Source organism: Equus quagga, chromosome 13, assembly GCF_021613505.1.
Source record: "Equus quagga isolate Etosha38 chromosome 13, UCLA_HA_Equagga_1.0, whole genome shotgun sequence".
NCBI lineage: Eukaryota > Metazoa > Chordata > Mammalia > Perissodactyla > Equidae > Equus > Equus quagga.
In genome coordinates, this window is record NC_060279.1 from 25014330 (window position 1) to 25030413 (window position 16084).

The window sequence follows — 16084 nt, forward strand, 5'->3', positions numbered from 1 at the left end:
TGGCCTTCTGCCAGGACAAGGAGATCCCAGCACCAGTTACATCAGAGGAGCATAACCACTCCCTCGCCCTCCTCCCCACCCAACACAGGAGACATGGTTGGAGCCCAGAAGAAGGAAAGGGAGGCAGGGGTCCCAGAGGCAGACCACCTCTCCTCCTCACTCCAAGTAGCTCAAACCACAAATCTGGCAAGTGACAAGCTCAGGAACAGCTTTAAATCAAGTATCTTTTTTTCTCATGGTGGTATTCCCAGACATATCCAAATAAGTGGCACATGGTAGGCTTAACAATTATTTGTTGAATAAAGGACCAAATAGCTTCTCCTTAATCCTCTCCCTCCTTGTCCTTTCTGCCTCATTTCATTCATTCACTCATTCATTCACTCCTACCACAAATGTTTGTTGAAGGTTGATTCTATACAGTTTAGTCATAGAAAGGTGATTAAGACATGCTCCCTGCCTTCCAGAAAGTTACTAGCAAAAATAAAAGTACAGGGGCTGGCCCCGTGGCCGAGTGGTTAAGTTTGCGCGCTCCGCTGCAGGCGGCCCAGTGTTTCGTTGGTTCGAATCCTGGGCGCGGACATGGCACTGCTCATCAGACCACGCTGAGGCAGCGTCCCACATGCCACAACTAGAAGGATCCACAACGAAGAATATACAACTATGTACTGGGGGGCTTTGGGGAGAAAAAGGAAAAAATAAAATCTTTAAAAAAAAATAAAAGTACAAACTTGCATCTACTGCAAGGAATTACGTGAACAGTAGCATGGGAGTAGTACAAAGTACCAAGACATCAACTCAAAAATCCAAACTACTCCCTGAAGTATGCCCAGACAGCTTTTTCTGATCAGCTTAGATATGGAATTCTCAGGCCTGCCTTTCCATGACCGCTGGTCCTTTATCCCTCCTGCTAAAATGCATTTACCCTCCATGTGTCAAGGGCAGCGGTTTCCACATGACAAATAGAAATGGCAAGCAATAGGATATATGGGAGTATATGAGGAAGCCATTTGGTGTAACCCTAATTCGGCCTGACTTTGTTTTTTCCCAAAGGGCCTGATGTGGCTGTTGAGCATGCATTATATATCTGCTTTAAACATTTACTATGGCAAGAACAAACACCCTTAAGATAAAGGTGCATCTTCCCCAACATTGGCATTTCCTTAAGGATAAGCATCTTTCCTTAGTCTAGGAACTGATTGTTGCACTCACCTTTGACCACCCAGCTCACCTATGACCACCCAGCTCGAGACAGCAGACCCACTACCTGCTGTGTCCATCAATCACTGTGCCGACAAAGCAGTCTCTCAACTATTGTAAAAGGGACATTTCAATCATATGTGAAACATCCTCTTTGGGGTTATGTAACCACTCTGTACACTCCACTTCTTTGGTGCTCTTTTTTCCTTCGGGAAGAAAGGCCCCGGGCCATGGTCCTCACATTTTAGCTCAGAATAAACTCACCCAAATTTTCATTTATAGATTGGTTATGGATTATTTCCATCGACACACACTACCATCTATGTGTGATATCCTGGAGAAAGCCAGGACAATCCATATTCCTTGGGTCTGGAGTAGACCAAGGAGATTTCAATGCACAGCCTTGGGTGAAGCCTTGGAGAAAGGACAAGGTATGCATGGTCTTTCTTGGAACACCACCGTACGCAATCCAGCACCCAGGGAATGCTCTGGGTTTAGGATAAAGGTGAAGTCAGTAATGTACACTTCCCCTCAGAGAGCATCTTACCCACAGGGAGACGGTCATGCGTTGTGGAGAACTGAGCCACAGTAACACCTATCCAGAAATCACATGTGATTTACAGATTGTTTATTAGCAGATTCTTAGTCAGAATTAATTAGCATTTAAAGCCACATATTTGCAGAAAGCAAATCATTCTACATGATTTCTGGTTTCCTTGTAATCTTTAGCTTACAGTCCTTCAGCAATCATTATTGCTTTCCATATATATTTTTGACAGGCATTTTTAATGATCATTTTTCACTCTGAGAATAACACCTGCTCAATATAAAACAATCTAGAAAATACAGCAAAGTTGATAGCATAAAAAATATCATGCATTTTCTTACCAACACTGCTAACGTTCTGGCATATTTCCATTTAACCTCTGTTTGATTTAATAGCTATTTGGAATTAATATGCCCCATATGCCAACTCGGGTAAAATAATCACCAATAAACTAGGACATAAACTGTCCTCTGTAATCTCTTTCAATTATGAAAAAGGTTGTATCTTCACAACTGTAAAACAACCAGTAAATTCAGTTTAAAAAGCTTAAAGTCAATGGAGGGGAAACTGGTTAAGTGGGGTTTTTCAATGTATGAAAGCAAGCTGGCACTCTTCACTTTTCTACTTGTCTTTCCAGCAGCCCAGCAGTTGGAATTAAGCTTGTCCAAGCTCTTGGGCAACTATCACTTCAGATCTAAACCCGTTTAAACATAAATTCCTTTGTTCAAAAAGGATAATTTCATGGGTGATTCTGGGAGGGACAAAAAAAATACAGTGCTAGTGGTATTTTCTTGACAAGTATACAATTGCCATTATTGATCAAGGTATTTAACAAAGATTTTATTTTCATCTCAGTCTTCCATAAATAGACAAGCTAGTCAATGATATCTAAAATAAAAATTACTGGCTTACCTGATTAAGAAATTATGCAGTCCAACGTCAAAATACCTGTTCAAATGAGACATAGACAAGCATATCAACAGAAGATATTTATGACAATGATGGACTTGGCAAAAAACATGTAATTTCCATTCAGAGCATAGTGAATAAATGGATTACCCTTTGACAGTAGTTCTCAAAGATGGCCCCTGCAGCAGCCACAGCAGCATTACCTGGGAACTTGCTGGAAACACAAATTCTCAGGTCCCACCTCAGACAAACTGATTCAGAAATTCTAGGGATGGGCCCCAGCAATTAGATTTAACAAATCTCCCAGATGATTCTGATGCAGAACCACTGCTCTAGGATAGCAAAAGTGTTTCAGCCAGTCTAACCTCTCTCTCTGAACTATAGGGTGGATTTCCCCACTTTTCCAATAGGTGAGTCTTTTTATAACACTAGTTGTCTCAGATGTTCATTTACTCAAAAATAAATAAAATGTTTTAAAAGCACAAAACCACACTGGCCAAAGGGCTGAAGAGGGGTGAGGAAGGGTCAGCTCTCATTTTCCATACACCTCCCAGCCGTAGTCCCTAGAGCTTTTCACCAGAGTGACCCTGTCCATATCTGGGTCTGCCCTAGCAGGGTCGGGAGAAGAGCAGTGCTCCGTGCACTTGCTGGTGGGCCTGTCATTATGCTTGGGCCTCACACCAGGCATCCAGGGAGCCCTGAGCAGTGGTGGGCCCTGTCAGTCACAGCCTTTCCCTGACACCACCAAACTGGCTCAGTCCATATGAATGGCACTGCCTCGGTTTCCCTAGTATGCACGCTTGTTCCCCCTGAACCTCCAACCACTTAGCCAGTGTCCTTCTCTCACCTATGAGTCTGGCTGTGAGTAAAAAGACTGGGTGGCTGGAATCATGATGCTGCTGCCCGCCAGGCAAAATCGCTACTCCTAACACATCCATGGTGGTTGTTGTGTCCCACCCATCCGACTGGCTTCCCAGGTTAGCGATGTGCCTATAATTCTGTCCCTACAGACAATGAGCAACAGACACAGAAATTCACCCTGGAGTGGACTCTGACTGCCCAGGCCCTGACTGTCCTTAACTCCCAGCTCCATCCCTGGCCCTGTCCCTCAAACATCCTGGCATGCCCGGCACCTCACCCCACCTTATAGACATCAGGTGATCACTGAGGTATCTCATTTACTATCTCACTTACCTGAAATAGTTATTTAATTCAGGGAAAATCGAATTCAAGATACATAAATTCCATTTAATCATAAGTCTTTGGAATAAAGTTCCAAAAGGTGAAGGAAGTAAAGCTCAGAGGCTAAGTAACTTGCACAGAGCTCACAACTAGCAGAGGACAAAGCTGGGCATCAAATTCAGCCCTAAAAGTCATGAATTACTTGCTCTTCCCACTAAACACATGGACTGTCAATGCCTCTCATTATTACTAATTGAAAATGGCTGTTCCTTTTAAAGAGCGATCCCTTTCCATTTCCACCTGATTTCTGCTTCTTCCATCGTGGCCACCCTGCCCCAACCAAGCTCACTTGCTCAGCTCCCCTGAGCACACCTGCTCTGCAGGCACCATCTACCTCCTTGGGTCTTAGAGTAAGCCAGGCTCTGGAAGTTATGTAACTTCTCTAGGCTTCAGCTTCCCCATTGGGAAGATGGGGATGCTCTCTTCAGAGGGGGTTATGAGAATTAGGTGATATAATATGGATAGAAGGCTTATCTTAATATAGATACAAAGAAGAGGGTAGTACAACTGGAAAGCCGAGGGACAGGGACAAGCTCAGGAAACAGGCAGGAGAGCAGGAAGACCAATTGTTCCACGGAGCCTCATGGAGTGCCTTGAAGCTGAATGCGAGAGTGGGCTGCGAGCACAGGGGAGTGTGACCTGGCTGCTGGCCAGGGAAGACCTCATCCTGCCTGCCCTGGTCCTGAATGGCATCTCACTAAGATGCACACCAGTGCATGGCTAGCTTCACCTGTAGCTATGATGTCTCCTAAAATTTAGGGTCTAACTGTACAGAAGTGAGGAATTGTGACAGATGCTGTGTTTCAGACCTTCTCTTCTCATGCACGTGTGATTGGTTGTGGATTGAATTTGGGGCTGGGACAAGCGGGGGGCTTTAAGCATCCTTGTGACAGGGAAGGTTATTGGGATGGAGAATAACAAAGAGTGGACGATCACTTGGAAACAAGTGGAATGGAGAAGGTCAAAGATGGGGATTAGCAAACGAAAATGTGACAGAAAAAATGTAAGGGGAGGGAAACAGAGCTTCCTCACAGGTACACTCGTCTGACTCCTTTGCTGCATGAACTCATCTGTGCTGATGTTCACTCACTCATTGAAGAGGTATTTTTGTAAGGGCCTTCTCTGTGCCAGGCACTGATCCAGCCCTGTGGATGCAGCGAGAGCAACACAACAAGCCCCCTCCTTCTCATGGAACTCACATTCTAGGTGGAAGAGACAAACAGCAAATAAGACTTTCATAAATAAGACAATATCAGAGAGCAGAGAACGCACACAAGGTGACAGGACAGAGGGACAGGCCACACAGGTGCTCAGGGAAGGCCTCTCTGAAGAGGTGACATCTGGGTTGAGATCTGTAAGGTCAGAAAGGGCCAGCTATGCAAAGACCAGAAAAAGAGTGTTCCAGACAGCAGGACATCTGGAGAAAGGACGCAAGCTGGGAAGGAATGTCGCAGGTTGGAGGAGCAGAAAGAAGGCCAGCATAGCTGGAGTATGTGAGTGAGGGGAGACCAGGATAAGCTGAGGTTGGAGAGGGGCATAGGGACAGATCTAAAGAGCTGTGCATGATAAGGAGTTTGGGTTTTATTTTAACATTGATAGGAAGTACTAGAGAGCTTTCAACAGGGGAGTGGATTTGTTTCTTCATTTGTTCAAATTTCATTCGTTTAGGGGGTGGGGAGTCATATGATTTATGTCCTGGAAACTGTCCTGAAGAGAATGGATGGTAAGAGAAGCAGGGCAGGGAGACCACTGAAAAGGCCACTGCAGTCCAGGTGAGAGACAATGGCGGCTCAGCGCAGGATGGAAATACTAGAAATGAGAGAGGAGAGACAGGCATGGAATCACGCAGGATTTTGTGGTAGAGTCAAAAGGACTTGCTGACAGATTCAGGTGGGGCGGGGCAAAAAGAGGAAAGGAAAGAATAACCTTCAACATAGCTATGAGTGCCTGTTATCACTCAGTTTCAACCTGAGCAACCTGAAGGCTCCAGCCAGGCCTTGGCTTCTCATGGAAGCTGCAGTCACATCCGCTTGCTGACCCACATCCGGACTGAGGGAATGAGAATGGTTTGGACTGGCAAAGGCTCACCTGCTGGGAGAGGCAGCCATGTAAATCATGGCAGTGGTTTCGTTTTTTGGTTTTTGGTTTTTTTTTTTTTAAAGATTGGCACCTGAGCCAACATCTGTTGACAGTCTTTTCCTCCTTCTCCCCCTCCCCCTCCTCCTCCTCCTTCTTCTCAAAGCCCCCAGTACATAGTTATACATTCTAGGCCCCTCTGGTTGTGCTATACGGAATGCCACCTCAACATGGCTTGATGAGCGGTGCCCTTTCTGCACTCAGGATCCAAACCAGCAAAACCCTGGGCCACCAAAGCAGAGCACGTGAACTTAACCACTCGGCCATGTGGCCAGCCCCCTAGTTTTTTTTTATTATTAATTTATTGTGGTAAAATACACATAAAATTTACAGTTTTAACCTTTTTTTTGGTGAGGAAGATTGTCACTGAGGTAACATCTGTGCCAATCTTCCTCCATTTTTGTGTGTGGGTTACCACCACAGCATGGCTTGACAAGCAGTATGTAGGTCTGCTCCCGGGGATCAAACCTGCAAACCCTGGGCTGTGGAAGTGGAGTATGCAAACTCAACCCCTACACCACTGGGCCAGCTCCCCATTTTAACCATTTTTAAGTGTACAGTTCAGTGGTATTATGTACGTTGACATTCTTGTGCAACTATCACGACCTTCCATCTCTAGAACTTTGGCATCTTCCTCAAATGAAAATGGGCTTCCTCTTTACCATGGTAAAGCTGATTTGGGCTACTATCAAAGGTGCCCCTGCCCCCATAGGGCAGTGTTTTCAATTTCAAAACATGAGCAAACCAATAAAGTGTGGGAAATATCTTCTCACTTAGCTTTCCTGTATAGATGTAAAAGGCTTAGGGAGCTAGAGTAGGAAGGGAACATGCTTTTTTAAATTTAGAATTATATGCCAGGCACTGTTGCTAGGTGCTCTGTGTATAATCTCTTTTAATCCTCACAACCACCCTGCAAAATAGGTCCCTATTTTATAAAGCCTCATGTCCTTATCCTCAGTCACATAGCTAGTAAATTGCCGAGTCGGGATCTAGCTCAGAGAACCAAATGCCAAAGTCTGTGCTTCTTTCCTTCATGTAATCAGCCACTGACTCATTTAACAAATATTCACCAGGTGCCTACAATGTGCCCGTAGTGGGAATTCAGTAATGCACAGCATATAACCCCTGCTCCGAGGAGAGTAAAGCCCAGTAAAGAGATGCAAGTATTACATAAAAGCAATAATTTCAATACAGGGTGATCAATATCAAACATTCTCCCCCTTAAAGGATTGCAAACTCCATGAGGGCAAGAACCAGAGCCAGCTGCCCTGCAGATTCACAATAAATATCTGCTGAGTGAATCAACGTGTGAATGACGTGCTGTAATAAGGCACTGACGCCTCTGCCTGCTCTGGTGCTCACCACAGTCCACTGCAGGCAGAAGATGCTCAAAGCAGTTATTTAATACCTCCATTATTAGATGTAAATACATAAAATAAATACCCACTGATAGAAATGGGGCTTCTCTTCCGAAACAAGATAGCTATCAAGCTACAGCACAATTTTTCCTATCACTTTTTAAGAAAATAATCTGTCATGGCCACCAGCCCACAGTAAGCAGGGATTTCCTTATGAGGAGACAGAAGAAACAGTGATCCTCTGCATATTATTCTTGATTCCTTCCAGAAATTAAAAATAGGAAATCTTTTATGTGTGTCTGTGATATGAAAGTTTTTGTTGGATGAACATCAACTGATAGCAGCAAGGGAAAGTGGCTTACAGCTTGATATGTAAAAAGGAACTTTCGAACAAGCTGCAACTTCCTAACGTGGCAGTGAACTTCCCATCACGAGATGAGTTCCTGCATGGGTTAAAAGGGTGTTTAGAGAAGACTGAACCGTCAGATAGAAAACTGGAATGGATGCCCTTAAAAGTTCTGCCTAGCCTCAGGCTTCCGAGTCCCTCTTAGTCACTTTCAGGAAGCATCTCTAAATATGCATGCTTACTTCCACAGCAGCAGCTCTTGTCTGATAACCATCAGCAAATTAGTAGACTGTGCCTGGGCTAATGCTTCCGTCCCAGCCCTGATGGTTTATTTATTATGGTTCTGACTGCTGTTCTTGCTAGAGCCTCACAGCGCATCAAAACTAGGCTTGTTGTGCCTGACAAAGTGGGGCTGCACGTAAGTTTACTCATAGACCACAGAGACAAATATCCTTGAGTGTAGCCACCCCCTCTTTGACAGAGGAACAGTCAGGCCCACACAGTACACCCACAGCAGAATTTGGACCAGAATCCACAGTTGGGTCCAGGACTTGTTCTACTCTGCCAGGCTGCCTGCCTTTTGGGGTCTTGGTCCTTCCTCCCAGGCTGATCTCGGCTGTTTGGGAGCTAGGGGTAAAACGGCAGTGAACTGTGGCCAGAAGTTGTAAACGGCATACAACTAGCGAGGCATGGTTTAGAACCACAGCTGTTATGGCCGCTTAGCATGACACACGCAAGGCAGTATTGGTAAGAAGTACCTTCAGATCTCAACCCTTGCTTCTACTTCTACAACTTACAACCTTCACAGTTTTTCATCTCCAGACTTGTTTATGGCATTAGTGGGCTGCCAAAGTTTAGCTCTCATATTCCTGCCTGGGAAGTTTGAAAACGGACTTAAAGAGTTGGAGGTAAAAACCAAATCAAATCACTACAAGAATAAAGTTTCTATCTAGACTCAAGAAGCCCTGATGGCTTCTGGCTGGGCTACCTAACTTAATTTCAGAGAGCAGAAAAGACCTTAAAGTTTATCTGCTCTATCCTCCTCACTTTACAGATTAGGAAATAGAGGATAAGGAAGATGAAATAATTTGAAACGTAACTACACAACTAGTGGCAAAGCTGAGGCTAACAGCCCAGGTCCCCGAGACCTCAGTTCTTTCTTCAAAGTGTCACAACACTGCCCTCCTCTCAGTCTCAATGTCTTATTTTCTAAGAATGCCCCAGACACAACACCTGGAATAGGCTCCCTGATGATATCACATAATAGCTGGTATCACATCGTACCATCTCCATCTCCATCTGTAACAGTCATGTGAATACAGAGTCTGTAGGATGCCATTCCCTCACTTCCTTACATTCCTTCCACAGTCTGGTCATGGCTGGATCTAACCTGCATATCAATTTGAGATTCAGCCTGCTGACAGTCAAGAGTAAAAAGTGGTGCTGGAAAAAATGAAAGTGAACTTAAGCTAGTGAGACCCCAGTTGACAGTCAAACTATATTTGGTGAAAAACCAAAGTCTGATGGGAAAGTAGAAAATGAAAATTGTAGGCCTAGGAGGACAAATTCTAAAGAGCAAACATGGTGAAAACAGTGCTGGGATTTCACACGGAACGCTCTTCACCGCATCAGATAAGCGGGGCTGCCAGCAGATTATTAGGGAGCAAACTCTGGGAAAACAGCCCAAAGGCCTGGAGATCTGGACATCTCACAGTGCTGGAGAAAGACAAGGAGAGAAGAAGCCAGTGCCAGGCATAAATAGCTTGGAAGTGAAGAGCTTTCCTAAACTACAGTAGAAACCACGTCACACTAGACGTGGAATTGGAAATTCCAAGTTTGAGCTCCAGCTCTCCCACACGTATTTGACCATGAGCCAAGAAAAATCACCCCTCCATGTCTCAGTTTTCTTTACTGTAGCATGGAGACAGTGATGCCTACAGAGCAAAATGGAACAAATGGAATGTGTACAAGCACTTCATAAACATTCTACAAACGTTCAAGATTATATTCTCTCCCCAGACTTTATTAACTTCCTGAAGGCTCTTCTCCAAACTGCACTAATGCCGTATTCATTCACTTATCCAACAAATACTTACTGAGCATCTTCTAGATGTTTGGCACTGCAACAGCTGCTTAGGATACAAGAGTGAACAAGAGAAGTAAGTTCCTACCATTGTGTAAATTCTTGAAACAAGTACTTTACCAGATACACAATTTGAAAGTATTTTCTCTCAGTCTGTAGCTTATCTTTTTATTTTCTTAAAAGTGTCTTCCGAAGCAGAAAAGTTTTAAATTTTTAAAAACCCAATATATCAATTTTTCTATGATGGATCATACTTTTGGTGCCCTAAGATATCTTCGCCTAACCCATGGTCTTAAAGATTTTTCTCCCATGTTTCCTTCCAAAAGTTTTAAGTTTACCTCTTATATTTAAGTCTCTAGTCTATTTTGTTAACTTTTGTGCATGGTGTGAGGTAAGGGTCTAAGTTCATCTTGCTTTTCATGTTTTCATGTAAAAACGTCTACTGGACATATCTGCCAACGTGGAGGTCATTGGCAGCCTTGACAAGTGCAGTCTCCTGAGTGGCAGAAATGGAAACCAGACCAGTGCCAAATGAAGAGTGAATGAGAAGGAGTGGAAGCAGAGACAGTGTGTAGAAACAACTCTTATGACGAATTTGGTTCTGAAGGGGAGGAGGAAGGGTAGTAGCTGCAAAAAGATGAGACAAACAAGGTTGTTTTTGTTTATTTGGGGGGAAATTTCCCACCGTTACAGGTGATGGGTCAGAAGATGTTACCAAAGATGAGTACAGAAGTCAGCAGATTTGGTGGAGGGAAGAATTGTCACAGACTACGAGGCAAAGGCATCAGTTGAGAGAAAATGGATGAGTTATATTGTAGACATTGCTGTTTTTGTTTGCTTGCTTGTTTGAAGGGAGACCTGACATCCTTCTGGGGACTTACATCTCACCCATTGTGTGCAGTTCTAGTGGGACCATCAATCGCCATCCCCTGCCTTCCTTAGGAGCATGAGAAAGGTACCCGGGCAAGCCAATGGGATTCTTGTTCTCAGGCGTAAATTTCGAGTGTAGAGATAGCAAGGAAGAAAGAAATAATTGTGGATGATTCACCCTAGAATTTGCACCAGGGTGTGACCATAACACTTTTCTGACGTGGCTATAATAAATTCTGTTAAAGAAGCAATTCTATGCTTCTTTATTCTATTCTTGGATGCACAAGTCCTTGTCCACTGAAATAACAATAAATAAATAATGTTTCACTAGAGCTTCACATTTACAAAGCACTGTCACAAACATTTCTAACAAACTGTAAGGAAAGCAGGGCTCGTGTATTATGACCACTTGCCAGCTAAGGAAGCCAGTGCAGGATGGCTGACAGGGCCTGGTCCATAGCACTTGGTACAGGCTCAATAAATATGTGAATGAATGAATGAATGAAGAGTAAATGATTTGCTCACAATTACATAGCTAATAAGTGACTCAACTTCAACGAATTCAGGTCTCAGTAAAAATCCAGGGCTTTTAAAGTGACTTCTATATTACAAATCAAATGAGATATTCTTATCAGAAGATTGTGTTTGCAATTTCTGGACGAGGAGAGATTTTCTTTTCATTCTTAGGAAGAATGCACTGGCTTTGGACCTAAAATATAGTAATAGGGGATATTAATTGTTGGAGCAGGACCATGGAAGAGGGGTCCCTTCACATTAATAAATTAAAGCACCTACTAATGGGATGCACATGGTTTTATAAAAAAAAAATCCAAACAAACAAACAAAAAAACCCAAGAACCAAAAAATCAAACACAGTGTCCAGCAGCTCACAGAGAAGATCTCGGATCAAGCAAGGCAGCACAATGGATATGCCCAATAATTCTTTGTGGCTATTCCATCCTTCTAAGCACTGTCCTAAACCTCAGGGGTGAAAGCCTGTAAACTACACTTCCTGGATTCCCTTTTCACCTGGTTTCTGATTAAGTTCTACCAATAAGAGACACTCTGGCAAGAACTGAAATGCAAACAAAAAGGAAAGCCATTTCTCCTCTGGGCAAAGAGGCAGGCCTGGGGTCAGGCTGAGGACATCAGTAGATAGCAGACATGGGTTTTGTCCCCTGATTCTGGAGTGGAGTCCTCTGAGACCCCACTAGGGTGCTGCAGACAGCCAAGATCAGCAGTGGCAGCTTCCAAAAGCTTCCTAACCTTTACTCCACCAGCCCCTCCAGAGACTACGTGTGCTTCTGGTTCCCTGTATTTATTTCTTGCCACTCAAAATATGGACAGAGCGGTTTCTGTTTTCCTGACCAAACTCCAGTGCGGTAGAGAAAAATGGATAAGAGTTATATGGTAGACATTGCTGTTTTGTTTGCTTACTCGGTTTTTTTTTTTTTTTTTTGAGGAAGATTAGCCCTGAATTAACATCTGCTGCCAATCCTCTTCTTTTTGCTGAGGAAGACTGGCCCTGAGCTCACATCCATGCCCATCTTCCTCTACTTTATATGTGGGATGCCTACCACAGCGTGGCTTGCCAAGCAGTGCCATGTCCACACCCTGGATCCGAACCAGCGAACCCCAGGCCGCCGAAGCGGGACGTGTGCACTTAACCACTGCACCGCCGGGCTGGCCCCCAAAAGATTCTTTACCATAACTGGAATTCAAAAAGCAATGATCATTATATCTAAAAATGATACCTAGCAAATTTTAAAACATATTCACTATTAGATTTACTATTAGAGTCATATTCACTAAATTGTACCCTTTCCCTCCTCAGTTTATTTTCATACCAATTACATATAAGAGCCTCAATAAGAATGCCCCTTTGGTATTTATTCCCTACTTGACTGTCTAAGATATCAGCAGAGTTCTGGAGTTTTAGAACAACGAAGCCCCCAGGTCTTTGCAGCCCCTCCTACACTCACTGATTACTAGCAAAGTTTCTTAATCTCTCCTTGGACATCTCTTTCACCTAGATGGTGCCAACTAATAGAAATGAATATGAACTATTTTTCCTTCTATAACTTTCTACCAAATTCTCTTTATTGAAATTCAGAAGAAAAAAATAATAAAGGAAGTTATATAGCAACAATTTGTCAATGGGAGAATAACCCACATCACAATCCGGCAGATACAGGTGTAGGGAAGGAAGAGCAGAGGCCCGAAGGATGCAGATAAGGATGAAGATCTGCAGGGCTGTATCCCGGTGCAAGACTTGAGGCTTGAAGCAGCGTGACACAGATGGTTTCAACAGGACTAGACAGAGCATACTGCACAAGGCTGATCAGTGCAGCAGAACCAGCAAGGAAAAATCAAGAGACTGCAAGGCAGGGAGCTAGTACACACAAAAGCTCTTGGCTTTTCATAAACCACCATGCAAATCATATATCCGATAAGGGGTTAATATCCAAACTATATAAAGAACTCATACAATTCAATAACAAGAAAATGAACCACTCAATCAAAGACTGGGCAGAGGATGTGAACGGACATTTCTCCAAAGGAGATATACAGATGGCCAACAGGCACATAAAAGATGTTCAACCTCACTAATTATCAGGGAAATGCAAATCAACACTATAATTAGATATCACCTCCCACCCGTCAGAATGACTATTATTAGAAAGATGAGAAACAAGTATTGGAGAGGATATGGAGAAAAAGGAACGCTTATACACGGCTGGTGGGAATATAAATTAGTGCAGCCACGATGGAAAACAGTACGGAGATTTCTCAAAAATTAAAAATAGAAATACCATAAGATCTAGATACTCCACTTCTGGGTATTTATCCAAACACTAATTCAAAAAGATAGATGCACCCCTATGTTCACTGCAGCATTATTCACAATAGCTAAGACAGAGAAGCAACCTAGGTGCCCATCAATGGATGAATGGATAAATAAGATGTGGGGTATATATATATATATATATATATATATATATATATATATATACACACACACACACAGTCGAACACTACTCAGCGCCATAAACAAAAAAATGAAATCATGCCATTTGTGACAACATGGATGGACCTTGAGGGTATTATGCTAAGAAAAATAAGTCAGACAAAGACAATTACCGTATGACTTCACTCATACATGGAAGATAAACAAACATGTTCTCCTTATCTATAGATAAGGAGAACAGCTTAGTGGTTACCAGAGGGGAAGGGGGTAGGGGGAGGGCGAAAGGGGTAAAGGGGCACATGTGTATGGTGACAGATGGAAACTAGACTTTTGGTGGTGAATACAATGCAGTCTATACAGAAGTCGAAATATAATGACGTGCACCTGGAATTTATATAATATTATAAACAAATGTGACCTCAACAAAATAAAAAAATAAAATAAATCACCATGCAAACATTCATTTTTGTTTTTCATAGTTACAGCACCAAAGCCAGGTCAGTGGGCCAAGCCTACAGCAACTTCATTAGTAGTCCTTTGTTCAGACAGCGTTCTGGAGAGAGAGGAAGTTATTTCATACAGCTAACTGATGCTGCTGCCTGGTCTATGGGGAACCTGGCCTTCAGGGATGTGTGCAGGTGTGAACTAAAGAGACCGTCCAAGTTCTCCAGCTCAGCAGTCCTCAACCTGCTTCACTCAAGCTGTCAGTGCTCCACATCCGCATTATAAAAATTAAGTCCCTCTCCTTTTAGATGTTACCAAAAATGAGATAGGCTTCAAAGGAAAAAGAGATCTTACTCCAAGAAATAGGAATGATATTGTAAATAGTCTCCAACATTTTAAAATTCATATATTTCAAAGAAAATTAAAAATTTACATTTAATAGAAACACTGAGAAAAAGTGGCATCATGTGCAAATTATACCAAAAACCTTGCTCTTCTGAACATAAATCCATTTAAGAGAATAAAGAATTTCATTTCTTCCTCTCTTCAATAAATACGTTTCTAGCCCCTACCTTGGACCAGATACTGTCAGGTTCTGGGAATGGTCTCTGTGTGCAGGAGTTTACAGCTTAGGGAAACAACGGATACAAAAAAGACCTGTGGCTGCAGGGCTGACAAGCAGTATGAGCAATTTAAAGTGCAAACAGTAAACACCAAACAGGAGGCTTCTTGGAAAACAGCTGCTTTCCAATTAATTGGTAGCACTCACTTTATCCCAAGAAACGACTCCATTTTGAAACTCCCACAGTTTGAAGTTAAAAGCCAGTAGCTATCTGTTTTTACTTAGTGTTGTGCTTTCTACTCATCTCTTTAACTCTTTAACTAGAGGCCTCTAGCCTACTTAGACTCTATTAACTCTTCAAAGATAATTTGTTCTTTTTCAGTTACACTAGTAAAAAAAACCCACAAAATATCACCTAGGAAAACTAAAACAGATTTGTTTTTCACAGCAGGGTCTATCAAATTATATTAAAAGTCATGTCTGTGATTTTTCTATAAGATTCCTTTAAGTAGGGCACACCTTTATGTATCTAAAACCCATCTTCACAAAACATAAAAGTTTAATTGTCCCCTCTTTATCTACAGGTAGAATTTCCTACAAGCTCATTACTCAGACCACACTCACTATTCAATAAGCAACAGAACAAAAGGCAGAAGGTATAACTAATATCACAAGCCCAGGTATTATATTCTACAAGAAACTTGAATCAAGCCCACAGTCATGCATAACATACGTCCCCAGATTTAAAGTGAGATCCACAAACAGTAGATATACTTGGCAGATGACCAGATAGGATGAGGCAGGATTTGAAAGCATACCACCTGAGGGGCTAAAACAGGGAACCGAATAAGTTTAATATGGACAACTAATGGATCAAAAAACACGAGGGCATGATTGCGTCTTCAGGTAGATTTAGTGCAATTTTGACTATAGCCAAATGGGGTGCCTTGGTAAGTTTCCTGTCACTACATCAGATTCCCTTGGTAACTTCCATCCATCCATCCACCCATCCATCCATTCATGCATCCAGCATTTATGAGCACCAGTTGGTAAACAGTGAGTATGTAGAAATGACCAAGATATTCCCTCTTTCACACAGGTAAGGGGAATGAGGAAAGACCTACAAGTAAACGGGCCATTACTGATTGTGTGATAAACGGTAAGAGAGAAGGAAGAACTGGAGCTGTGGGAGCCTATAAGATGAAGAGAGTGACATCTGGGTAGGCTGCTCAGCGTAAAGGAGCCTTGACCTGAGCTGAGCTTTGCAGGCTGAAGAAGAGTCAGTCAGAGGACGTAGTAGGTGAACATAGAGGATGTAGGTAGATGAGTGTAAGAGTGTGAGACTGTGTGTGTGATGACATTCCAGACAAAGGCATTTTAGAAGAAGGAGAGACAAAAGGAAATGCATTCCATTAGGTGAAT

The 16084-nt window shown here is 42.8% G+C and overlaps 1 protein-coding gene across 3 annotated transcripts in view; it reads right to left on the bottom strand.

Annotated features, from left to right (window-relative positions):
* Positions 1–16084, bottom strand: part of HHAT (hedgehog acyltransferase) — a 309905-nt gene that overhangs the window by 140614 nt on the left and 153207 nt on the right. For all 3 annotated transcript variants that reach the window (XM_046684437.1, XM_046684436.1, XM_046684435.1), the window contains one exon: positions 2657–2692. In XM_046684437.1, coding sequence (XP_046540393.1) covers positions 2657–2692 — 36 coding nt within the window. The remainder of the gene's footprint in view (positions 1–2656; positions 2693–16084) is intronic.